This window comes from Pithys albifrons, chromosome 12 (genome assembly GCF_047495875.1).
Source record: "Pithys albifrons albifrons isolate INPA30051 chromosome 12, PitAlb_v1, whole genome shotgun sequence".
Lineage (NCBI taxonomy): Eukaryota > Metazoa > Chordata > Aves > Passeriformes > Thamnophilidae > Pithys > Pithys albifrons.
The window spans coordinates 15048811-15073911 of record NC_092469.1 but is presented as its reverse complement, the minus strand read 5'-3'; the positions used below and the strand labels follow the sequence as shown (position 1 = coordinate 15073911).

The 25101-nt window shown below is 49.5% G+C and overlaps 1 protein-coding gene across 1 annotated transcript in view; it reads left to right on the top strand.

Moving 5' to 3' along the window:
* LOC139677683 (hydrocephalus-inducing protein homolog) overlaps nt 1–25101 on the top strand; it is a 38219-nt gene that overhangs the window by 5763 nt on the left and 7355 nt on the right. The window contains exons 2-23 of the mRNA XM_071567881.1: nt 2335–2461; nt 4453–4608; nt 4725–4806; nt 5800–5936; nt 6395–6516; nt 6601–6761; nt 8532–8619; nt 10470–10595; nt 10865–10984; nt 12027–12161; nt 12358–12557; nt 12818–12942; nt 13136–13337; nt 15981–16164; nt 16504–16603; nt 16984–17102; nt 18138–18361; nt 19240–19307; nt 20050–20285; nt 21110–21207; nt 22482–22617; nt 23070–23234. Of these exons, the coding sequence (XP_071423982.1) occupies nt 2335–2461; nt 4453–4608; nt 4725–4806; nt 5800–5936; nt 6395–6516; nt 6601–6761; nt 8532–8619; nt 10470–10595; nt 10865–10984; nt 12027–12161; nt 12358–12557; nt 12818–12942; nt 13136–13337; nt 15981–16164; nt 16504–16603; nt 16984–17102; nt 18138–18361; nt 19240–19307; nt 20050–20285; nt 21110–21207; nt 22482–22617; nt 23070–23234 (3111 nt within the window). The remainder of the gene's footprint in view (nt 1–2334; nt 2462–4452; nt 4609–4724; nt 4807–5799; nt 5937–6394; nt 6517–6600; nt 6762–8531; nt 8620–10469; nt 10596–10864; nt 10985–12026; nt 12162–12357; nt 12558–12817; nt 12943–13135; nt 13338–15980; nt 16165–16503; nt 16604–16983; nt 17103–18137; nt 18362–19239; nt 19308–20049; nt 20286–21109; nt 21208–22481; nt 22618–23069; nt 23235–25101) is intronic.

The following is a 25101-nucleotide window of genomic DNA, read 5'->3' as shown; positions in this document are numbered from 1 at the left end:
GGGTGTGTTTTTAGGGTCTTGTCTCCTAAGAGCAACAGCCTACAGATGCCAACCCTTAGCATGTTTGTGTTGGCTGGGAATAATTAGAAAATAGGGTGCTGGGCACAAGAGTAAGATAGATTCCTACCCTGGGCTATGATTCCTAATATCAACCCGAGGAGGTAGCACAGGAGAACTGAAGAAAGAAGAGACATGTCTGGGATTCAAAATGCTATTTGGAAAACAATTCCCTCCTAGGACAGAGCTGATCTCAAACCAGGGCTGTGAGCGAAGGCAGTCCTGTTCACACCTGTGCGCCAAAACAAAACAAACTGTCTGTACAAAGAGCTGACGAGCAAGTCTCGTTTCACTGACCTGGACCACAGCCCAGAGCCCTCCCCACAGGCATCCTCCCTGTCCAACCCCACACACTTCCAGAGAACTGCAGGTTCACGCCTTCCAGGCCACTGGGGTGAAATTTAGGGACCAACTCAACTGCAGGCAGTAGGTCCCCTTGAGCTGTGCCAGAAGGAATGGAGTAGCACCAGCAAGTGCTCGAGCAAAGGCTGTCTCTGGGAGAGGTGCAGGGCAGTGGTGCAGGTGAGCCCTGTGAACTCTGTGGCCACCTCCAACAGGCATCCCCTGAGAGGAAAGACCCCATCAGAAAAGGATGTGCAGCCTCCCCTGGGCACTCACCAGATGGCTGATAAGGGAAAACCCCACCTCTGCCTGGCCAGCAGTAATGGCCCTTCCACTGCCCTGCCAGCCCTAAGGTGACAGGGGCCTTGAGGAAGTGACACGTGTCCTTTCCTGCTCAATGAAAGGGTCCCACTCGCGCCAAGGAGCTCCCACCACACTCAGCCCACGCCCTACCCCCGGACTGTTTCCTGCAGTTTCCTGAGCTGGAAGGGGCTCTGCCTCTTGCTGCAGCAGAGGATGCCATCGTGCAGCAGGCATGGTTTCCTTGGCTAGAAATCGCTGCTTCCATCCTCGAGTTCATGAGCAAAACCCAGTCCTATTTTAGTGTTCCCATAGCATGAGGAGATCCCTCAGCAGGCTGCTGGTAACTAGGAACTGGTAAGGGTGAACGAGGGCTCCCAAACACTGGACACCTCCAGAGGCTGCTATTCTCCCACAGGGCGGGAGAGCGATCTCTGGGACAAGCTCAGTCCATGAAGCCACCAGGCTTCTGCAGATCCCAACCAGGAGCTGGACCACACCTGGAGAGGCCACGAGGAGATGATTTCAGCGCTGCTGTATCATTTCCTGCTTGATAAGACAGAGCCTGTGGTCACAGATAAACATTCTTGCTTTGAGGACACCGGGATTTTCACTGCAGGACAATGGGCTGACTGAAAAGTTCAGTCTGGCTGAAGTGTTGGCTATTTGTCTCTCGGGATGTTTTTTTCCCTTTCCACCTCCACTCCTCCAAACCCCCCTCCCCCCCCTCTTCACTTCACCCTTGTTTGGCTGCTCTCCCACCTTGATTTCATTGCAACAGCTCATTCTGAGCTCAGTTCCTTCAAGCCGTACCCCTGGGCTGACAGGGCAGGCAGCTGCAGGCAGGCTTCTCTGAGTTGCCAGCTAAAGAATTTCAAGGAAAATACATTTCTGGGAAAGGGTTAAACCAAGCCCCTGGGAAGCTCATGACCTGCAGCAGCCTTGGGACACCCTCTGAGGCTCAGCAGGGGCTGAGGAGGTTCCAGTGGCAGCAGCTTGAGGTGGGATGTGTGACCAAGACCATGTGCCACCATCCCACATGGCAGATGTCCTGGCCCCTCTTCAGTCACCTAGCAGGCCTCACTTCTGCAGAGTATGTATTACCACATCTCATAGAAAACCAGTATTAAATACACCGCAGAGAAGCAGCAGGAACTGCTGAGAGGCTGCTGAGAGGCTTTGTCTTCTGTAGAGAAACCTAAGCATTGCCTTGTGTGCAAATGGCCCATGTAGCAAAGGGTTGACCTCCCTTGTCCCCTCACCAGGACACCACTGGATATTTCTTTATAATAAATACATAAGCAGGTGCCCACAATGAAGGTTGTGGTGTTCCAGCACTGACACTGACTCACACTTCCTGCAGCAGAGCAGGAGCTCAGGAGCAGAAACACAAGTCGTACATTTAACACTGGCCCTTACAAGGTGATTACCACACCTCTGTGTGCTGCCAGAACTCCCTGTTCCTGTGCAGGGCTAAGAGGTGGCCTGTGCCTGGGGGTTCCTGGTCAAGGGCCTGTATTTCCTCCCCATCCCTGCTCTTGCCTTGTGGCTGTTTGCTTTCAACCCCATGAAAGAGGAAGGAGATTCCCAGCAGGCCCATATCCATAATTTCCCATTCCTCTGTCCTCTCTCCAGCTGTTTAACAAAGTCATTGAGGCAGAGATCACCCTGCAGAACCCTGGGAAGATGGGATTCACCTACACGGTGCTAAACCCCAGCAGTACCACTGCAGACTGCCCTCTGCCTGGTGTGCCTGTGCACGGTGAGTAGCTCAAGGGATTGGCCCCAGCCCTGTGTTGGGTGGCCCAGGAGAGGGTTAAGGGAAATAAGGGGAATAAAACCCTTCAGACAGGGCTGAAAGCAATTGCTTCTGGGATCAGAGAAGGTCAAGCAAGTGCTCTCCTAACAGACTCCCCCGTGGCCTTGGCCAGCATGTGCCACTGGCTGGAGTCACAAACACGTTGGTTGCTCCTTGGACCTGGACTGCTGAACTCTCTGGCTGTGCTGGCACAGCACTTACTCCTTGTCCCTGCCTCCCCCCTGCCAGCACTAAGCAGCACTTAGGCATTCCTTGCTTGGGCTTGAAGCTCCTTTGCCAGAAAGTCTCACAGCCCCTGTGCTACTCCTTCACTCCTTCCAGCTTTGCTGCTCTGCTGCAGCTTTGTGGGGCAGTGGGGAGCCCCTGGAGGAGTGAGGCTGGAAGAGCAAGGAGAGGAGTTTGCAGCATCCCACCGTCCCAGCTTCTCAGTCCTGCCTGTGTATCTTTGAGCCTAAGCAGTGTTCCTGTCTTTGGCCCTCTCTGGAATAGGAAGTGGAAGCTAGATTGCTTTCTCTTTATTTCATGGCTGTCCCCTCCAAGACGTGACACGCTGGTGCCCCCTTCCTGCAGCATCTGCAGACACAGCTCTGCGTGGGCCGTGCAGTCACAGCTGCTGTGGCAGCATTCTGAGTGCTGGCAGCTTGGCAGGGCTCCCTTGGGCTGCAGCTGTGTTGTGTGCTGGAGTGAGAGCTCAGGGGGCTGAGTGGCAGGATCTGCCCCTCTCAGCTGCTTCTCCCTGCAGTGGGAATGGGAGTGGAGAGCTGTCCAGCCCAGCATGTAGGGACAAGCTATGTCCTGTTACCCAGAGCCCAGTTTGCCCTCAGCTTGACTGGTGAGCCCAGCCTGGGGCTTGGACAGCCCTTGTGGAAGCCCAGAGAGGAGATGCCCTTCCTGCCATCACCCTCTTCCCTAGATCTCATCCTAGTCTCTCGTCCTGTGTTTCCAGAGATGTATGTTTGCAGGTGACTGTGAGTCTGGATACGTTCATGCACTCTTAGCAGCTGAGCTGTGCTCTGACCCTGTGCACAGGGCAGGCTCTGCTGGGGAGTGCAGCCTTACAAGCCCTTGGAAGGACACACTGTACCCTTGAGTTGGAGGGTTGAGCTTTTGTGTCCAAGGAAGTTAAAGGTGATACCATCTGATGTTTTCTTCCAGATGAGAACCTGCCCTCTCAGCCTGTCTATTACCTGAGCCATCCCCCATCAAACCTGCTTTGATGCATTCCTTCCCTCTCCTCCCATCCCTTCCAGGATTACATTGAACCTGGCAAGGAGCAAGTCCTGAAAGTTTATTACCTGCCAGGAGTACCAGGATTCTTTTGCAGGACTTTCCAGGTGCAACTGGGTCACCTGGAACCGGCAGAAATCTTCCTAAAAGGAGAGGGGATCTTTCTTAGGATCTCTCTGGACCTGCCCTGGAAAATCAAAGGTTAGCACTGCCTGTCTGCTCCCCAAGAAGGTTCCCTGGTTTTCTCCCCCATAGGGCAGCACACCCCCATCTCCAGCATGCCTGGAGATTGCAGGGCTGCCAGGCCAACACTTGCCCCTCCGGTGTCTCCCTGAGCCTTGAGCAGAGGAGCCCATGTGGGCTTTGTCCCACTAACCATCCTGCAGATCTTGCCAGCACATCTGTCAGAAGTTTGGAAAGATGATGCTAGACAGCAAAGCTTGGGAAAGCTGTAAGAGAGACTTGTAGGCCATTTGGCAGGGTTGGATTTGCATGGCATTTCAGGGGATGAGATGCTCCTCTCTGAGGAGGAAGACAGCTGAGAATCAATATGGGCATTCAGAGAGGAGCAGGAGCATCCACTTTCCATAGATGGCTTGAGGGGTTTGTTTCTGGGAGAGGCCAGTGTTGGGGAAGTGGGACTGCTCAGCTTAAGTGGGATTGGCAGTGTGCCCACACTTCCATTTGTGGATAATTTTTTCCTTCAGGAGATGAGAAATACGAAAAGATACAGACAGAGGCAAAAGAAAACCTGGTAGAAGACAGGCAGAGTGTTGCAGCAGCTGTTCTGCCAGAGCCTGCATCCATGGAGCCACCCACAGATGGCTCTGGCATCGAGAAGCAGCAGCATCCACTTACACCAGGTGACTTGAGGGGTTTGTTTCTGGGAGAGGCCAGTGTTGGGAAAGTGGGACTTCTCAGCTTAAATGAGATTGGCAGTAAGCCCCAGCTTCTATTTGTGGAAATTTTTCTCCTTCAGCATATGAAAACTATAAGGAGATGCTGAAAGAGGCAAAAGACAAGCTTGAAGAAGATACACAGCTTGATGAAGCATCTGCCATGTGGGAAGCTGAGTCCATGGAGCTGTTCAGGAATCTGTCCTTAGCGCCATCCATGGGGCCATCCATGCAGTCACCCATGGCCCCACACATGGCTGTCTCTGTCACTGAGTCTGGCATCGTGGTAAGAACAGCTGCTGCCCCATTTGGCACATGCCACCCTCCCCATGTCACTTGAGCCCCTTGCACCACACAGCAGCTTTCTGGTGCCCTGCTGGCACTTGGGACCTCCCTGCCAGAGGCCATGACCATCTGTGAACTCGGCATTGGACCAGGGGCTGCCCACCTTTGGTCATGGTCTGTCCTGGAGATGCACCAACTTCCTGGCTACCTGTGGGAGAGATCATGAAGGTTGTGCTCAGGAGATGAATTTGATGGGGCTTTGAAGGAAATGCAGGAGTTTGTTACCCTTGGAAGCCCTGCCAGGTGATTTGGATGTTGGTGAGGTGGCAGGACTTACCTAGGCAGATTCCCCTTGCTCCTTCATGAGGCAGCACAGGCACAGGAGGCTCCAATTCAGGAAGAAGATGCTCTGCAAAACAAGACCTTCTCATGAATCTTAGCAGTGTTGATTATATTTATCAGCACTGCTTTAGGGATGATTCTGGTTGCAGAGCAGTGAAGATTTCCTGTGCAGGCAAATTTTATTCCAAGGCCCTGAAGCAATTTCAGGGTTGAGTTCTACACCAGGCTAAGCAGTTTCATTGAGACCAGTGAAGGCCCAGTGGACTTATCTATACTGGCCTTTCATATCAGAGGAGCTGTGACCAGTGTCCATTTTAAACTAATTTTATTTTCAGGTCCCACTGGTAGCTGACAAATCCTAGAACCTGCACTCCCTCTGACTTCCTGAAGTCACAGGCCTTGGGTTTCATGGGCTTGAGTTGAGTTTTTACAGCAATGAGTACAGAATTATCCACTTTATTTTGCATCTTTGATCCATTTGGACGTATATCCAGGCTGTGGTTTAAGGACTGTCTTTACTCCTCCTTCCAGAGTTGAGCTGCCTGCATACATCCTGAACATGGGCAGTGTCATTCAGGGTAATGTTGAGAGACACACCGTGAACATCACCAACACCGGGCTATTCCCAGTATCCTGTTGGATCGATCAAAGTGTCCTGCGTGGAACAGGTAACCAGTGCTGGAGAGACTTCTCGTGGGCTTCCATGAGAGGCCTTGAGGCAAGGCTGTGCTTTCCTCAAACAGCGGCTCACCGTGTCTAAGGGATGCTCAGGTGTGTCTCCTCTCAGTTTTCAACCAGAGAACAGCACAGCATGGGAGAATCTCAATTGGAAAGTCTCCTTTGAAGAGCTCTGTGCAGCCTTCCCTGAGGTGATGAAAGAATGGCTGGAGGTGCTCAGTTAATGGGTTTTGAGTTTACCATCCAAGGTGTACCTTCGAGGCTGGCTGTGAAACCTCTTTCTCCTTGAGTGGTGGGTCACAAGAGAAAAAGAGCAGTAGCTTCTCGAGAGATGCAAGAATGGTATTTGCCAGAGCTGCCAGCCAGGACACCTGTGTGACCTTAACATGCTTGTGACACATTTCATGTTGTTTGTTTAATCTCATCTGCTTTGTTTCCATCTTTCAAGGTTTCAGTGTGAGCCTGGACCAGGTGCAGTGCCTGCCCTACTGCAACACCAAGAGGTTTGAAGTGCTTTTTGACAGCAACAACGTTCCATTTGGAGAGGTGGATGTGCTCCTGCCCATCAAGGTGACACAGCTTTTGGGGCAGGCAGCAGGCTGGGCACAGCAGCAGATGTCACCTGGATTCTCAGTTCAATTGTCTATCCTACAGGTAGCAGGAGGCTCCACAGTTCACATCCATCTCTACGTTACTGTGACTGGGAAGCACATCAAGAGAGAACAGGCCTCCCGCATTCCATGGATGCACTTTGAGAGACTCCAGAGACCTGATGGACTGATCAGCAGAGTGTCATCTGACTTTCCTTATCAAAGGTGAGGGCACAGCTGAGGTCTGTGGGTCTCAGCAGGAGCTGAGGACTCTTGATGCACCCAAAAATCAGATCCTGTGGCTCTCACTCAAAGGTGCTTGAGAGATTGGGTTGCTGCCCCAGTGATGAGGAATGCTCACTCTTTTTCAGGAGTGATAGCCTTGCATCAATCAGTTGCATGGTCCCTGTTTTTCCAGTTAGGAAAGGGAGGCATAAGGGTTTGCAGGGGCCTGGCAGAGAGCTGTAATGCTGAGCACAGAAAAGGGGTTTTGCTCACAGCCTGGTGTCCAGCCTCCCCCAGGGCCTTTTCAGCTGAGGGGCTGTGCTCGAGGGTGCTCGTGAGGGGCTCGTCAGAGAGGTAGGAGCATTATTCCCTGTTCAGAAGTTGGAGGAGCAGCAGCAGTGTTCTCTTTCAAAGCTGCCTTTACTTGTGGCTGCCCACCTTCCAAACTTTGAGGTTTCAGATAAACACTGCCATCATCAGATTGGAAGAGTTGTGGTCTCAATTAAATTGTAGAATTTGGGGTGTCTTCTTTTGTGACTGAGAGAGGCATTTATAGTGAAGTGTTCAGACCTACACAGTGAACAGAGTATTTTGGAGTCAGTGAAGGAGCAAAGCAGCAGCAAACTCCTCTTCATTTACTGTGTAAATAGCAAGAAAGGCAGCTGAACTGGTGAACCTCGTGAGTTCCAAATGCCCTTATTCAGCATAGCCCTCATTTCTTTTCCTCATTGGTGCATGATTCTATGAAACATTTCTCTCCTCTTCTGAAATACAGAAGTTAAGCAGGGAAATTGTTATTTTCCATAGATCATACAGGTATAGAAATGTAGGTTAGAAATCTAGAAATAGGTTACTGTCCCAGGATTTGAGGAGTCTGGAGGATATCAAACAGCCAAACTTGATTCTTCACAGAAGGGCAGGTTACTTCTGATGCTGCCCATTAAAGGCAGAGGTGGGAACTCCGGAGCAGACTGGGAGATCCCTATTCCAAATACGGTTGCCAGACCTCATTGGAGGTCTGGAAGTGAGACTGTCAGTTCTGCTGTTTCTGTCAGGATTTCTAAGGAAATCCTAGCCAAAAGACAACAGAAATTCTTCCATTTGGTTGCAAACAAGATGCCACCCATTTGAGAAGAAGACCACCTGGAGCCAGGGAGGCCCAGAGGGATGTAAACCCTTTGGAAGTCACCTGCTTGCTCAGGGACAAACAGACTGAGGAGCAAGCCTGGAGCAGGATTTACATCCATCCACAGGCACTATCTCCCACACCGAGAAGTGGTGTAGAATATGCTTTGCCTGTATCTGTACCTGTATGGTTGGACTGACACAGTTTCTTCTTCAGTACAATTTTAGATGTTCAGAGTGCCCCTGAGAATAGAGAAATAGAAGAGGTGGAGTCAGCCTGTAAAGAATTCAAGACATCAAGTTTTGGACCAGTTGAGTGATAAGCTGGAGGACTGACACTGGCCCACCTCCTTTACCAATAAAGCAGGGTTTATGTTTTTGTATCTCTCGTAAAGAAATCTGTGAATGCTGAGCTATGTGGCCAGGCATGGTGCAAATTTCATGAGATTCTGTGCAGTTTTGCTCTTTTTTCCAAAAAAAACTCTTCGCGTCACGCCCCCTTCCCTCCCCTCCAGGAGTCCATCCCTCCGCAGTCCATGTATGGTACTGTGCACGCTGATTCGAAGTTACTCCATCACTTCACTTCTTCACTGCCTTCTTTGGGCAATTTCTTGATGCACCATCAACGCTGATTGGCCCATCCAGTCGCCCTATGAGGCCCTACCACCGGCCGCACACCTGCTGGGACTGCCCCTCACAGCCTGCCCGCCAAATCCGCCTGTCTGACCTGCATGTGGAGAAATCCTCCACCCCTTAAAGGGCCAGTTCCGCTTTTCCAAAAAGCAATTAATACAGAACCTTTTAATTCAACTGTTCAAATCAACCAAAACCCCTTCCTTCCACACCTCCTACAACGAACCCTCTCTTTTTATTTCTCACAGTGTCAATGTCACAGCCGGCTGGTTGCGGACTGAGTAGTGATCAGCAGTTAACTACTTCTTTTTGTTAATTGCTGGCATGGGCAGTTAGTGGCGGGGGAGAGAATTTACATAATAATCCCAAACTACAACACACAGTCACACCAGCAGTTCTTCGGCTGGATAAAGACCTTGCAGGTTATCCACAACCTCCAATTGGCCTGTGGTGGTTCAAGCAGATGGATGGGGTGCTATGGCTAGTGAGGCCTCACAGAGAAGTGGCAGTTACCGGTCCTCAGGTAACAGAAATTACCGGTCCTGAGGTAACAGAAATTACCGATCCTCAGCCTCCTCACCAGTTTGAGAAGCGCTGGCTGAGGGAGCTGGGCTTGTTCTTCCAGGCACACTCGCTGGCTGAGGGAGCTGAGCTTGTTCTTCCAGGCACAGTCGCATCAGGACAGCTGCTCTTGCAAAGTGACACAGCCACGTGGTATTTATTTTCCTTCCGTTTCCATCAAAAAACTTATTAATAGAGATTTGGTTAATAACTCCAGATAATGGGGGCCCAAAAGTAATGGGAAGGGGGGAAGGTGAGAAACACCATCAGGCTCTGGTGTGTCTCTGTGGCTTATTTGCACCCACAGCTAAGGGCTGTTTTGACTCAGGGCCTGCCTGTCCTGGGGCTTTATATCTATGAATCTTAACTCTGCCACTAATGATGATGGTTTAATGATGAATCAGGGTGGGGAGGCCTTGTGTTCTCCACTTCTGGAGAAGGAGGCCACAGCCTTGAGACACCAGTGTATCCTTTGGGTCTGCCATGAATGGGATTCTGGATTTGATAGAATAGAATCATAGAATCACTTGGGTTGGAAAAGACCTCTGAGATCATCAAGTCCAACCCTTGGTCCAACTCCAGTCCATTTACTAGAACATTTCCAAAGTTCCATTGCTGCTCCTTCCAGGTGAGCGGAGACATGGCCAGTGGCACCTCCAGAATGGCTTCTGGATCCCAGGGCAGAGTGGGGAAGCCTTGTATTTCAAAGCTGGTCAGAAAGTCAGAGAAGCCTGTAACTGTGAGTACCCATTGTGGCCAGGGAGGATCTGTGCTGAGGCTACAAACTCCTCTTCCATGTCCTTCTGGGGTGATTTTGGTTTTAGTTTTAGCCAGGCCTCAGTTTTAGCAGGCCCAGGGAATCTGAGGTAGATTAGAGGGGACAAACATCACCTGACTTAAGCAACCAAAGAAATATTTCATACCAGATGACGCAAACTGAGATATAAATACAGTAGAGTAGGAGAAGTTTCTCAGTTCCTTCATAGCTGTGGTCGCAGTAGGACACAGTGTGCCGTCCCAGGAGGGATAGGATGCCCATGCCCAGCACTGGCTTACCTCCATTTTATCTTAGGGAATTAAAATGTTTGTTGTTAGTCTTTCTCTCTGCTTAGGTCCGTCCCTCTGGGGATTGAGTTCTCTGGAGTGAGTTGTAGCTAGAATGGTGGGATTTGCATTGGATAGCAAGTGGGGAGGTTTTTTTTTTGTTATTTCTAACTTGTGTAAGTTGGTGTTATTATTGTAGTTTTCTTTTAATTTTCTCCTTTCTGTATAAATATATAAACCTGAGTTTGGCTGTGATCACAAATTATTCACCAGTGGCACTTGAACAAGAAAAGCCTTTCTGAAAAGGGCATTTCTGAGACTCTTGCTGGTTTTTTTGCCTTCCAGCTGACTCCCTCTGCCTTCCAGAAGGAGATGTCTCTCAGCACCAAGCAGAGGCTGGACAGCATTCAAGAGATGAGACTGCCCCAGATTGTCAAGCATCAAGACAGGAATGAGACCTCCCATCACAAGGTAGCATTTTCCTGCCCTTTTCCTTGCTGTTTGATGGGCTATTTGAAGAGGGTGTCAAAAGACCTGCTCAGCTTCAGCCTGATCTGTGTGGCCCAGCAGCTTTTCATCAGCTCAGAGCAGAGGTGGGTGAGCTGCTGTTACCCCAGTGTGAGCTGGGCAGACATTACTCATTGAGAGCCTGCACTTCACTGGGGATCAGTGTAGGATTCTCATTCACGAATCTTCCTCCCAGCAGCTGAACCTCTCTCTGCTCTCTCTTGCCTCTGCAGTTCTCGGCAGTTGACCCAGACCAGACTTTGTTTCAGCCTTTCCCATCAGAGGTGGTATTTCAGAACTACGTCCCACACAAGGTCTATGAGGTGCCAGTGATTCTGAGGAACATGGACAAGGTAAGTGCTGGGATGTGGAGGTGTAATAGAGAGCTGGAAGAGGAGAGAGGTGTAATTTCTGTGTGGTACAGCAGAGCACATGACCTGCTGCAGCACATCCAGAATGAAATGTCTCAGCACCTCTGTTTTACAAGATGATGGAAATCTACCCATGCTGGGATTCTGCCCTGGTTTTGGCTGTGTGTTGGTGGTATCTAACCCAAAGGACGTTTTCTTTTTTGTCTTTGCCAACATATAAACAGTGAATTTGCTCTAGTTGTGCTTCCTCAAGTTTAGAAGGACGTTTGTACTAACATTTCTGCCAGACTCAGTAAAAAATAATGAGCTCGTACAGCAGCATCTTCTGACTGTCCTGTAAAGGGGAGGCATTGTATGAGCTGTTGATTCATCCCAAAGGAATTAATTCTGAACTGAGTAAGACCTCAGTCACTGGATAGCAATTGATAGGCACAACCTGGGCTGTTGTCTGGCTTTCCATCACTTTGGCAAGCTGATTACTCTCATCTTCTGCACCAGCCCTTCCTGGTAGTGTCCTGTACTTCTCTCTTCATGTTTGCTTTTACTCCCAGTAAGGCCAGAGTGTCTGGTCTCCCCACATGACTCTATCCCCATAGCTGGACTGCCCCACTTCAACCAAATCAGTTAGAAGGGAAATTTCCCCCCCCCCGCCCCAGGATAGCACGTGCTGTTTTGCCTTGAGGTAGCACATTTGCCCTCCAGAATGGGGCTGCATGACTGTGTGCAGGCAGAAGCAAACAGGTCTTTGGGCTTGCTGAATATGCAGATGATTTGGTTCAGGTGTTCTGCCTCTGTAACTGCTGGTGCCTGACCTGCTCAGCACTTCCTTCCAAGCAGGAATTGCACTACTGCTTCTGGCTGAGCTGCTTTTGCCCAGGCACCCTTGAGAATTATGTGACTGTACCTCCAGAGCTAAAAGTGCTTTGTAATTTGGTTAAGGAAGGATGTCACCAGACCATAGCCAGGTGTCTTGTCTACCTGTTTCCACAAGTGGAAAGATCATTGTTCTGTGTCATTCCTGCAGGTTCCTCGGCTGGTGAAGGTCATCATAGAGAGGTCACCTTATTTCAAGTTGGATGGCCCCAGTGGTGTGTACCATAAGGTACCACCAGGCTTGTGCTCTACTTCACGCATCCTCTTCACCCCTGTGGAGAACACGGTGAGTCTGGAGGTCCCAAGACATCAGTGTGTTCAGTGGAAAATGAACCTGCAGGGCTGGATTCAGGACAGAGCATCTGGCCTTGGTTTTGCAGAGCTCAGCTGGTTTCAGTGGCATTGCACTGGATCTAGAACTCTTTGCCCGTGGTGAAGATGGGGATAAATGTTCTGAACTGAGACTGTTTCTTTCTATGTAGGATTATTGCCACCAGCTCCTCTGTGTCACTGAAAGAGAGGAGTTCATTGTACCAATTCAGGCCATTGGTCCCCGAGCTGTCCTGGACTTCCCTGACCAGCTGGACTTCTCAGTCTGTCCAGTCAAGTACAGCACCCAGAAGACTCTGCTGGTTCGCAACCTTGGTAACCGGGAAGCCCATTACCAAATCAGCACCCAGAGGTAATGCAGCTCATCCTTCTTTGTGCAAAACACTCTTGGGTGATAATGGAGTTGGTAAAGAGTAACAAAAGGAACCAGATCAGGATCTTCTGAGGGCTGGATCTACCTCAGAAGTAACTGGTTTTGTGTTCTGTCTGTCTTCTGCTGGCTGTGGTTGGTTTACTCCTTCCTTACACAAGTGAGCTGAAGTGAAGTAGACTGCAAAAGGAGTACTATCACCAAATTTCCCGCAAGAGTCCTGATCTCTCCCTGTGTTGTAGCCCTTTCTCTGTCATTCCGGCCATGGGAACTCTCAACATTGGCAACACCATGCAAGTGACAGTGGAATTTCACCCTCTGCAGGCCCGTGATCATTCTGCATCCCTGGTAGTGCACTACGACACCGGTGAGTGCTGGGCACTGCACTGGCTGCCTTGCTGTACACACACAGCAGTTGGGATGTGATCAATGTACTGATCCGTGCAACTGCTCATACAGCTAAAAGCTGTGCAGTTTTCTTCTGTTACCTGGTTTCCTTTGTTCCTTATGTTTCTCTCAGCAAGTGAGCTCAGCAAAGATTCCCCTTTGCTTTGTACCAGGTGAAGATACCCACACAAGCCTTCATGGCTCAGCGGTGAATGTCCACATCAGGCTGGACAGGAATTCTGTGACAGTTGACAAGACTTACCTCTCATTGTCAAACCACAGCACCGTGATGATCCACAACAGGAGCAGTGTCATAGCCCGCTTCCAGTGGAAGGCTTTTGCTACTCAGGAAAGGGAGGATCGGGAGAAGGAGAGGTAGGTTTGAAAGATGCATTTCAGTGAGATCCACTGCCCAAGGGTAAAACTAACATGACCTCAGCAGGGTGTTGGTGCCTTTGAATGGTTTAGGACAATTAAACCATCCCTGGCATCAGGGCATGTGTCCCTGGGCTTCAGGGAAATGGAGCTCAGCACTTCCCATTCCAGTTTCATCTATACTCCAGCTGAGGATGATGTTTTGGAGGGGAAGGGTTGATTGTAATGACTGGATTTCCTCAGAGAGTAAATTAATGTTTGTGGAGCCACAAAGCACTGTGGTCCAGAAATCCCTGGGTTACAGGGTGTCCATGAGGCTGAGAGTGTCAACACCTGCTACCTGGGACTGCACTGAGCAGAAGGACTTCATATAGCTCAGGTAGCACAGCTGTTCTGACACTCTCTGCAGTTCCTTCTGCTCCAGCTTTGATAAGATGGCAGGTTCCTTTCCAGTGCTGTGCAGGGCAGGGGGCTTTGTTGGCCCTGATAGTTGAAGCCATCCTGCTGTAGGATGGTGAATTGCTCTGCACTGTCCCAGTTTCCAGCACAATGAAGTATTTCCTTAGAGGACAGGGAATTTGGAGGTGGAGGGTTCTGCAGGGAAGGCAGAGCAGCACAGGGCTTGGATTTGTGCAGCATTTGGGCTTCAGCAACCTGTGTCTTCATGGTGGTGAAAGATGGGGCTGATTCTTCAAAGGGTGCCTTTGGGGAAGCTGTGAAATTCCTCTTTCAGGCAGCAGAGACATAGACCAGGGGTCTGAACTGGAAATGACGGTTAAAAACTTGGGTGATTTAGGGCATCCTTGTGTGACTTTTCAGACTTGGATGGATGTGGGTATACAGGAGGTAGATTGTCCCAGAGCTGATCAAGAAACTGCCTCAAACTGCAGCACTTTTTAAGGGTTTCTGAGCAAATAAAGTTCAATGTAATTAGGTCAGAAATGCCTTGCAGGCCAAAACTAGTTTTCCACTGTTCTCTATTTAATTACACAGTGTCTGACTTCCATGCAAGCTCAGTGTGTTAAAAGAAAATCGCATTACCTTCTTTGGATACTTCCCTGGACCATTTCCCCATTTCTTCCTACCTGCCTGACTTAGCCTGGCCCCTGAGTGGTCCTCTTTCCCCTCAGAAGCAGCCAGGTTTCCTCACAGTTAACTTCAACCTGATCTTTTCCCAGTTACATTTCCTTTCATGCCAGTTTGTGTCTTAGACTTTGACCAGTCCTTCCTGACTTGCAATCTTGGGGATGGTTGTGGCTCCAAGGTTGCTGTCCTGCTATCAGAGCAGCTTTTGAGATCTCAGAGCAGAGAGGACTTTTTCATGAGAGGAGATAGTGCAGGACCCTGCAGTGGGGTGGAACCCAAAAAGCCCTGGATGATGAGGTCTATCCAGGAGTTTGCTGTGTTTCCCTCCTGGAGGACTTTCTGGGACGTCAAGGTGGAATCATTGTCTGTTGATGGAGGTAGAGTTGAGTTGCCCATCTCAGTGGCTGGAAGCCCTCCTTGTGTCCAGCACTGTAGGTCAGCCATGGAGAAACAGTTCCCATTGCACTCCACAGGGAACCAGCCAAAGCGAGTATTTTTGGTGCTGGTGACAGTGTTTGCCCGAGGCTCTGTCTGTGTGCAGCTGGTGATGTCCACGACTGTATTTCCTTTCTAATTGTGTTTGAACTTGGCTGGGGAATGATCTGTGTCCTGCTTATACTGCACTGCCTCAATCTGCTCCATATGGAGCTTTCACTTGTCCCCCAGTTGTCACCTGCTGGCTCTTCTTGGCCAGGGGACTGGACCGTGAAGGAGGGACAGGGACCTGCCAGCTGGGAGACAATTGCTTCATAGCAGTGCTCCCTTCTGATCTTTCAGACTCATCTCTTGTGATCTTTAAACACTACACTGATTTCTGCTGCAGCTTCCAAGTAAGGGAGACATTAAGAGGTCTGCAGACAAGGCCAAAATGAGGAAAAAGAGATGGTAGTTCAAAGCAAGATTTAAAGGTTTGTATTCAGAGATGCTGGTCCTGACTTCTTTATTGTGTGATACTAAGCAAAGTCCCTTCCTCTCTCAGGGCCTCTGCTTTCATGCATATAAAACCTTGACTGTCACTGAAAGGGTGTAATATCTTAATTTATTTGCTTTGAAAGTGCTCTGGGGTGCTCTGGTGGAAGGCAGTGTAGGGAACAGGACAGTTGGAGTTTGCTTATCCCTGTAGGTACGAAAGGAAAGAAGAGAGTGATGCTGGTAACCTGCAGCTGAAACCCAGATTTTTCCTCCCTTCCCAGGGAAGCCCCACAGTGGGTGTTCCTTGATCTTTATCTACCTCCCCTGATCAGCTCTGTGGTGGGAAAAGCCAGTTGAAGTGACTGATTCTTCCTCAGCTATGGCAGTGGGTTTGAGCCAGGAGACTCTCTTGAAGGTTGTTGTCTTTCAGAATCTCTCCTGAGTTTGTAAGTATCGAGTAAAATTACCTGCTGCACCCACAGAAAACAATTCCATCTGGAATTCTGTGCCTCGTGGCTCAGGGTCAGCCCCTTGCTGAGGAGCTGCTGCTGGTCCTCCCCAGGTGCTTTCCTGCTCCTGCTCTATCTCTGCAAATATGTGGCCCATTAAATGATCCGCTGGGTTTGTCTCTCCCTGTGGCTGCAGGCTGTGCCGCCAGCTGTGTCGGAAGGAAGAGAGCCAGGCAGGTGTTTCTATGAAGTGGTGCAGAGTGGACACCACTTGCCAAGAACGCCTTTGTCTTCTCTCCCACAACTTCCAGAGCGAGAGGGCAAAGGTACAAGAAGATCCTATGCTGTTCTCTAGTGGCATTTTCACTATTGAGCCAGTGGTAAGTGATAGCTGAGAACTGTCCTTTCTCCTCCTCCTCCCTAAGTGAGGTCACTTGGCAGATCCTCATCTCAGCTGGCTTGGTGTGCCAAGAGAGAAGACACTAGGTTTCTGGTGATGCTGGGAGAGCTTGTTGCACAAAGCATTTCTGCCCTGCAGGCTCCTAGCAGGCAGCAGGAACCTGTCTAAATCTTCCAATCTGTTGTATCAGTGTTATTGATAAGGTTTGCCCACTCTTTGCTCATCACTGATGGTCTAAATACAGTCTTGCAGGGCTGTGGCTGGAAACGAGAAATGTGATGTTTGAAGATGAAAGTTTTGTTGTCTTCTTCTGTTTTAGGAGGGAGAGGTCTGGCCAAATTCTTCAGCAGAAATCAATGTGATTTTTAAACCCCAAAAAGCCCAGATCTATAAACAAACTGCCTACTGTGACATCTCAGGTATGGCTCCTTTCTTCTGCCTCTCTCACCCACAGTGAAGGCAAGGTGCAAACTCTCTTCCAGCCCACCGGGCTCCCATGTAATTGGTGGGAAGGATTCATGGTCAGCAGGGCAGTGCTGGCACATGCCCACTGACCCTGTGGCTTCCAGGGAGTCTCATGTGCAAGGCCAGGGCTCAGGATACCTGGCCGTGGATCACTGATTCCCAAACAACCCAAGCAGGGCAACATCTAGTTACATGCAAGCCTTGAGGTAGTCTGGGAGTTAGAGGAACCAGAGCTGGGCAAATGATGTGTGTTGAGAAAGAGATTCTGCTCCTGAACAACAAAATGTGGGATAATATAGGGAATTACTGTACTGAAATTAAAATCTCTCCCCAGGTCGTGAGATCAGGTTGCCGCTGCTCCTCATAGGGGAAGGCCTCGGGCCCCAGCTCCGCTTCTGCTTTGAGGAACTGGACATTGGGGAAGTTTCTGTCCTAGGAGTCCACAGATATGAGGTGAGCAGCAGGGTTGAGGTGTATCCTGATGCTCCTGGGACAGCAGCAAGCCTTGTGGACATGCGGAATTTCTGGCAACTCAGGCAATTGTGATGCTAGTCAAATTTGTGGGGTTTCCTGGAATGTGGATCCTTTTGAGGAAGTCTGAAAGGTATGTCCGTTGTTCATGAAACCCTCATCCCTGCTTTTTGGCCACCTGCCTTGAAGATCAGCTGGGAGGCTTTCCTGCAAAACAACTCCTTGGCATATGAAAGCAACACTGGGTCAAAAAGTGGAGTGTTCAGAGGTTTTTGTTCCTGCCCCAGACTCAAGGCACCTTTGTGCTTGGGCTGTTCAAAAGCAGCTGGAACAAACTGGCTGCATTTAAGGTCAAGTCATTTGCTAACTGTTTTCAGTCAAGTACCTCCTGCCTGTTCCTAGGGGTCAGAGGGAAGTTGTCCAGCCTCCTGGCTTAGCACTGGCCCTCAAAAAGGGCTTGGGAGTGCTTTTGCTTGCTGACCAGTCCCTCACCACACTTGAGCCATGGTGCATCTCTGGCTCTAGAAAGAGCAAAGCATTCCTGGGAAGAAAGCAAAGAAACTTTCTACATCTTTGCCTCAGGCATCTTCTACATGCAATAAACTTGTTGGCTACAGTAGAAGCTGAACAGGTCCTGCCCTTGCTGGTGTTGGGCACACCTGGAGCAGCAGCAGCTCAGTGGTGATGAACTTGTAACGCTGCAATGACCTGTGTTGGTCTTAGGGCCGGGTCTGAATGAAGTTGGTGACACGGAGCAGCTCCTCTGCACTTCAAGTCCAAGTGGACTGCTCTGTGTCAGTGGGATAACGCCAGAGTTACTCTGGTTATGTGAATTTATTGCTGCTTTGCATGAAAAGGAGCAACTGGTCCCGTTGTACTTTTTGGCTTCTGCCAAGCAGCAGCACAGAGCATCTTCTGCTTTTTATGGATGTTAATTATTTAATTTGAAAACAACTCAGCCTTCTGTAAGAGAGGAGATTCCTAATGTATTTCCATTTTGCTTTCATGCTGCTGCAGGCGATCCTGTGCAACAAAGGGCCTGTTGAGGCTCCCTTTTGCCTCATCCCTCCAACTTCAGCCAGGGGCTCCTGCTTCACCTTCCTGCCCCAGCAGAGCATCATTGCACCGGATGGGCTCCAAGTCATCCAGATTTCCTTCCGTGCCACCATCCTGGGGAAGTTCAAGGAAGAATTCTGGTTCAGTGTGACTGAATCCCCTAAGCCTGTGACCTTCACTATCAGGTGAGAAGGGCTCTGGGAGGTAGGTGGGCATGTCAGTAGCTGTCTCTGGGTTATCCTCTCCCACCTACCTCATTTTGTGGTGGAGCAGAGAAAAAGGGTGTTGCCTGAGGTCTTAGTCTTGGCTCTGATCCTGCCATCCCCTTAGTGTGGGGATGCCTGCTTGCCCAGTGAGGGTACCCAGGAGCTGGAGTGACTCCTTCCTCTGGGGATGTCCCTTCCCCCTTGGCCACGACAGGCAGTGGGATGGCATCAGCTTTGGACAGTAGCTGCTCTGGGATGTCCCACCTGCACACCCAGCAAGGCTCCCAGGGCTTTGGCAATGGGCCAGCCTGGGTGATTCTGCACCAGAAGTCATGTTTCTAAAATCCCCTGTTAATAATCCATCCCAAATGGGCAGCAGCAGCCTCACATCATCTCTCATGCCCCTGTGTGAGCTGTGCTCCTGGCTGTGCTGTGAGTGCTCTGGTGCCTCCTTTCCACAGCCAGGAAAGACATGATGAGGAAGCGGGAAGCTCTGCAGCAGGGACTGTCACAAGGACTCAGGCATCATCCCATGGGCTGGTGTCATTACAGAAGATAATCCTTGCCAAGCAGAGGGGAGAGGTGGAGAAGAAAAGAGAAAAAAGATGATGGGAGAGGCAAAGCTCACTTCTCAGAACCTCAGCAGCATGAGGGCTTGTCCCAGATAGCTGGCTGGCTGCTGATCACTTGCTGCCTCCTGTCCACACAGATGCTGTGATGAGCACAGGGTAGTGGGTTGATTTGAAACCCATGGTGGCTCTGACAGGAGCTTTTATCCATTCATGGGGTCATGAGACCTGAACCCTTTGTAATTCCCTTTAATCAAGCCCTTGCCTCCTCCACCTTTGTCCTTATAGGGGCTGTGTTGTTGTACCAACTTTCCATTTTGATGTACCTGCCCTCCACTTCGGTGACATCTCCTTTGGTGAGTGTGCCTGGGATTAGGACCACAGTGTGAGAGATCTCTGTGTTGCTGAGACAGAGCACTTGAGCCTCAGAGCATCCATCCCTTGCGTTCCTCCACAGCAGCCTGTGCAGTGTGGGGGAGATGTCCCTGTTTGTTGGGTAAGGTGAGACATGGTTCCAAACTGCCATTCTCAAAGCAAGCCTCAGGTTTGCCTCCAGTGAAATGGGCTGTGAGTTGTCTACAAGCTCAGTCTGGTTGCCCCAAACCAGGAGATGCCTTAAGACTTCTGCCTAGAGAAACTGCATTAGGGTGCTTTGCATCATATTCTAGTTCCCAGTTTCCTCCTCTCTTACTGTAGCTTCTCCTCGATGACAACTCACTGCTTTTATACCTTGAAAACAGTGGGAGTGTAGATGGAGTTAACAGGAAGTTTTACAGCTTGAATTTTCAGAGTAAATGGTCAGTCTGGGTGCACACTCATCAGAGAGAAATAACTGGTGCTGGTTTGGGGCAGGTGAGAGAGCTCCTCCTCGTTAGAGAAACTTCTGATGTTCAGAAGGGCTAAGAGTGGGCATTTCCAAGGCAGCAGCAATCTGGGAGCAGCATCAAAGGGAACTAAATGACAATTTTTCCTCACTGAGCTGCTCAATGAGCTCTAGTTCAGATAAAAAAGAGCTAAACTGTAAGCACAGTTTTATTCTACCAGAATATTCCCACCAGTAATCACGAGATAATTGGTGCTTACATTTCATTTTTCTAGGCTTTCCTCACACCTTGTCCTGCCGCCTGACTACCACCTCCCTGAGGCCCATGACCTTCAACCTCCGCATTCCTGAGGATGGCTTGGGAGAGCCCAGCACTAACAGCTTTGCTCAGATATCCAGCAACACTCACCCATCCTGGGGAAAGGGAGCTCAAGGTCTCATGAAGCCAAGGGAATTTACCATAAAACCCTGCAGAGGGACCATCCGCTTTGGGCAATTCCAAGATATCCAGGTATGGATCCAGCCATTCACGCTTCAGCAGGTAGAGCTGAAGCTCACTGATGTGTGTGAGGGTGTTTAGCACTGCCAGCTTTGAGCATCATGTGAGTAAGAGATGTGCCCTGGTGTGAGGTCTCTGTTAGCTGAGTCACTGGGGATGTTCCTGAAGGAGCACCATTTTGTTTCCAAAATCATAAGCTGAAATCCTGTACCATATGCTCAAGTCCAGAAGCCATTTGTGTGTTCTTGAGTGCAGTTTCTTTGATTGAAAGCAGCAAAGGAAGGATGGGGACAGAAGGGTGGCTGTTGGAGGGAGAGATATTGTATAAATTCCTTTGCTTTTCTTCCTGATCTCTTGTCTCCTCTCCTGGGGAGCAAAATGAGTTGTATTCCCTGCGGGGATCTTCAGTGGGGACAGGAAACACTCTGCAGCCATGAACTGCCCAGCATCTTCTCAGCCACGCTTTGCCCTCGGCTTCCTGATGTAAAGCTGAGCTCATTCTGTTCAAGTCAACAGATTTTCTCTGCATTTATGTCACTGTAGTCAGGTTGAAAATTGGGCCCTTAATTTGAATACAGTGGTGAGTAAAGCATTAGTCTACTGGTGCTTTAATTTAACTTACCTGTGCCCTAAGAACTGCAAGGTCAGTTTAACAAATCTGATATTGCCCGAAGGCTTTTGTTGCACCCAGAGATTGTGCTGTACACATGGACCAGCAGAAGAATTAAGTAAAAATCCTTCCTTTCATTACAATAGAATAAGAACTGGAGGACACCATATGTGGGTGATGAGCTTTTGGGAGTGAGGAGTTATTTGCTGCTCTTCTCTTCCACCAGGTCACCCTGTGTTCCAACACCGTGCAAAAATATAAGATGGAGCTGGTGGTGGATGTGGATGATGTTGGCAAGGTGTTAGCACTGCCTGTCAAAGCCAGGTACCAGCACTGTCCTTGCAGCTGCTTGTTTTTCCTCATGCACCCACCATTGCCTTGAACGGGGTTTGCTGGCTGCTGCTCCAAAGAAGAAGACGACTTGTTTAATGACCTTGTTCTACCCAGCTAGATGTGAGGATAGCAGTGCTTGGAAAGCAGCCTGTGGTGAGAAGCACCCCTCCTCACAGCCAGGCATGGCCCTGGGCCTTTTTCTAAATGGAATAGGAATGGCATTAATGATTTGCCTGGGTTTTCGTGCTTGAAGTGTAATAAATTTCCAAAGGGCCGCCTCTCCTTCTTCCTGCAAGTGGTGGGTTTGTGCAAGGTTGCCACCACACTGCAGCACTGGTTTGGGACTCAGCAGTCTGCTGAGGGCTGGGGTCTGGCTTAATTAACCAAAGCATGTGCCAGTGGGAAAGGGGCTCATGGCAGGAGTGGTGAAGTAAAAGGAAGGCAAGATCTTATGAAGGGGAATATAGTCCTTGATGTGGCAGGTGAGCTCAGGTTTTGCTGCTTCCCACTGGCTCTTTGAGCATTAATGTTCTCAGACTTGAGGCCAAAAGTTGTTCTTGTTGCAGCCAAATTCAGTCCTGTTACGCTGCTGTGGGTGTCAGTTTAATGACAGGAGGGATGCCGTTCCTTGGTGCTGTTCCCTCTCCCAGGCAGAGCCATCAATTCAGTGCCTGGGCTGCAGTTTTATAAAGCAAGTGCAAACAGGGACAGTCAGTGTATAGACCTGTGGGGTGAAAGCCCAAGGGAGCTGTAGGAACTGGGAGAGAGTGATAGCCCACTCTGTATGGTGTGTGCCCTCCACTTCTGGAGCAAACAGCTGAGTTTTCAGGCAGGGCAACAGCACTACTGGGGATGAGGGAGTAATTTTTACTGAGACACTGTAGTCTTGTGTCCTTTGAGCCTTGGAGAGAACTGATCCTCAGTGGGAAGCTCCTCCAGAGGTCATGGCTCACTGGGACTGTTGCAGGAGTCCTTGCAAACCTCCTTGGGCAAAGGAGGGACAAAGCTGCTGAGACAGCTCTAGAACAGGGCACATGCTCTGCCTGGGCACTTGGAAGCCTCTGCAGTGCTGGGTCTCAGGGTCTGCCCCTCCTTGACAAGAAGTGTTCAAGTGAAAAGAAGTTAAAGGTGATCTGTCACTGTAGGGGTATTAAATGTCTGTTTGACGTGACGGATGTGTTATGCTCCATTTCACGTTCACTGGGGGTACAAGTTCTCCATTCTTTCCGTATCTCTAATTCCCTTGAGGTCATCTCTTTGCCCAGATGTGTCGTTCCTCCACTGAGAGTGCTCAACCCCACCGTGACATTTGGACGATGCTGCCTAAAGGTCCCTTATGAGAAGATCCTGACCCTTGTGAATAACAGTGACTTTTCTGGATGCTACAGAGTTCTTCCTCAGGTTTGGCACCTCCTCCTCTCAAATGTTATTGAGTTCTTTATTAGAAAAAAAAGGGGGGGTTGGATAAGACCTTGCTGGTTTCTATTCAAACCTAAAGGTTTGCTGAGAACAGGAACCTACCTGAAGACAAACTTTAGGAAGCAGTTTAACCTCTTAGGGAGGCAGTTTATATTCTAGTATTTGGGGTGTTTTCATGCAGGAGAGCTTAGAGGGTTGTTAAAAGCTACTGCAAAAAGGCTGCCAGCACAGGGATGAGTGTCTGTGGATGCACTAGCTTTTGGACCCCCTCAGGATGCTAACCCACTACAAGTCCTTCATCTTGTTTTGTGCCTTTCTGCTTTCTCCTGGGGATTTTTAAAAGTGTGAGTGAATTGCTGTTGTGATCAGTGTTAAAGACTTGGAAGTTTCCTCAGAAGTCCCTCTGAAGCTGCATTTGATTCTGTCCCTTCTAGGAACACAAGGAAGATGCTGCTGTGTGGTACTCCAGCCCTGTGCCATGTGGAATTATCAAGGCTCACAGTTCAGTGGAGATCCCATTTATACTTGAAGCCCAGTTGTTGGGAGAGCATGACATCATTGCTGATGTTGCCGTGTTTGGGAATGAAGAATCCCCACTGGTGAGTGTGAGGAGAGACGTGTGCCTTTGTGTGACTCTTCCTGATAGGGAGTAAAATGTACAGGGATTCTTCCAGAGAAAGCAGGAACTTCTGATATATGGCTAATGTAGACAAGGAAAGCAGGGGTTGGTGGCCTAAGTAGCATTTATGCCTAGAAAAGAGGAAGTGTGGAATCCTCACGGGTGGTAATCTCAGTGTCTGACCCAGCATATAGTTATGGATATGGGAGTTGGGATAATACTCCCAGTGTGAAGCCCAGACCAGTCCTAGGTCTCACACTCTGTTGTGTTATCAGATGAACAAAGTGCTGCTTCATTAGAGCTGTTGTTCAGGGGCACACAGGGACATCCCTGAATCCTGCTAAAAGCAAGCACTGCATGTGAGACCACGCTGAAGGGATGTTCTGTGCAGAGCTGGACTGAAGCTTTGCTGAAAATCAAGTTCTTCATGTCTGAGTAATATCCATCATACTTCTTCATCAAAATCCCCAGCCCAAGACACATGAGTTTCCACAGTGCTTGCATCTGGAGCACAGAGACTTTGGTTGTTTTTATCACTAAGCTTGGAAATGAATGAGGCAAAGAGGATTCAGGCATACACCACTACAGCAGCAACTACAAAATGTAGGCCCTGTCGGCCAGGGCTGGGTACCCTTTTTTCCAAAACTGTCAAATGTGGCACTACCACCCCACTGACAAAGCCAGTGGTACTGCAAGGTGTGGGTGTGTGTATGTAGCAATAACACTGATGGCAAAGTTCACATCTTCCTTTATTCCCATTCCCTGGGTGCCACATTGCCTGTAATGCTGGTGAATGGGGCTTTCTCTGTCCCTTCTAAGAAAACTGTAGATGAAGGGTTTGGGGTTTTTTCATAAGCCCTTTCCTCAGTGAGGATATATTGCATTGTTACACACTAATTGAAGCCAGCTGGCCTGGGTATCCTCCAGGTGCTTCTCTGCTCATCTCCAAGGGTTCCGCCCTGCAATTGCTGCTTCTGTCCCGCTGTCACCTGGAAGCAAAGCTGGCTGGTGAGGCACAGCTCTTCCCTCCATCTTCTTCCTGAGCTTTGGGCAGTGTCACCCAGGCTGCAGCATTTTGGGACTCCCTTTTCCCAGAGGTTTATCCTCATGGCAGGGCTTGAATTCCTTATTTTTGAGGTACCAGCCATGGTACATGATTTTTGGCTTTCCCTTGCACATAGTCATGTCCTGTAGGGATGAGTATTTCTGGATGTTGCCGTTTCTGACTCAGTTGTTTCTGACAGCTCTCAGTGCTGTTCCCTTGAGTCAGGCAGCACTGAAGGTTTTACATCATGGGGGCTGGTTTCTTCTGTGGTTAAATCATACTCTGACCCCTCCAGTGTATCATCCAGCAGCTTCTGGGTGTTGGGAGTTTTAAGCATTCTGGTCCTGTGTAGGAGTTGGGGTATTTGGGGCCAGTGAAATCCAGCACGACAGAATAAATTCTCCTGGGTTTCACTGGTGTGAGGTGGTAGTTTAGCAAAGGGATCCGTGTTCCAGCTCCCAGAGTCTGTGCCAACTCTGCAAGAAGAAACCTTTTGGGTTTCAAATTATCAAAAGAATGAATACTGCTTGAATGATGTAATTACTAATTAATGCCTGTTACTTGCATAGTATCAGGACATAAGCACAGAGTGGAGGCAGATAATTTGCCTGATCTCTACTTTGAAGAGCCTGCTTTGCTTCTGACTTGTGCTGGTTTCACAGGTGTAGCTTTAGGAATGTTAAAGAACTTTTAGTGTCCAAGCATGGCTGTGTGGCAGCAGAAGCTGGGAGGGTGGTTTGGGACAAGGTGGAGACGTGAAAGGAGTGGGAGCAGGCATGATGTAGAAGTAGGAGAGAGTGTG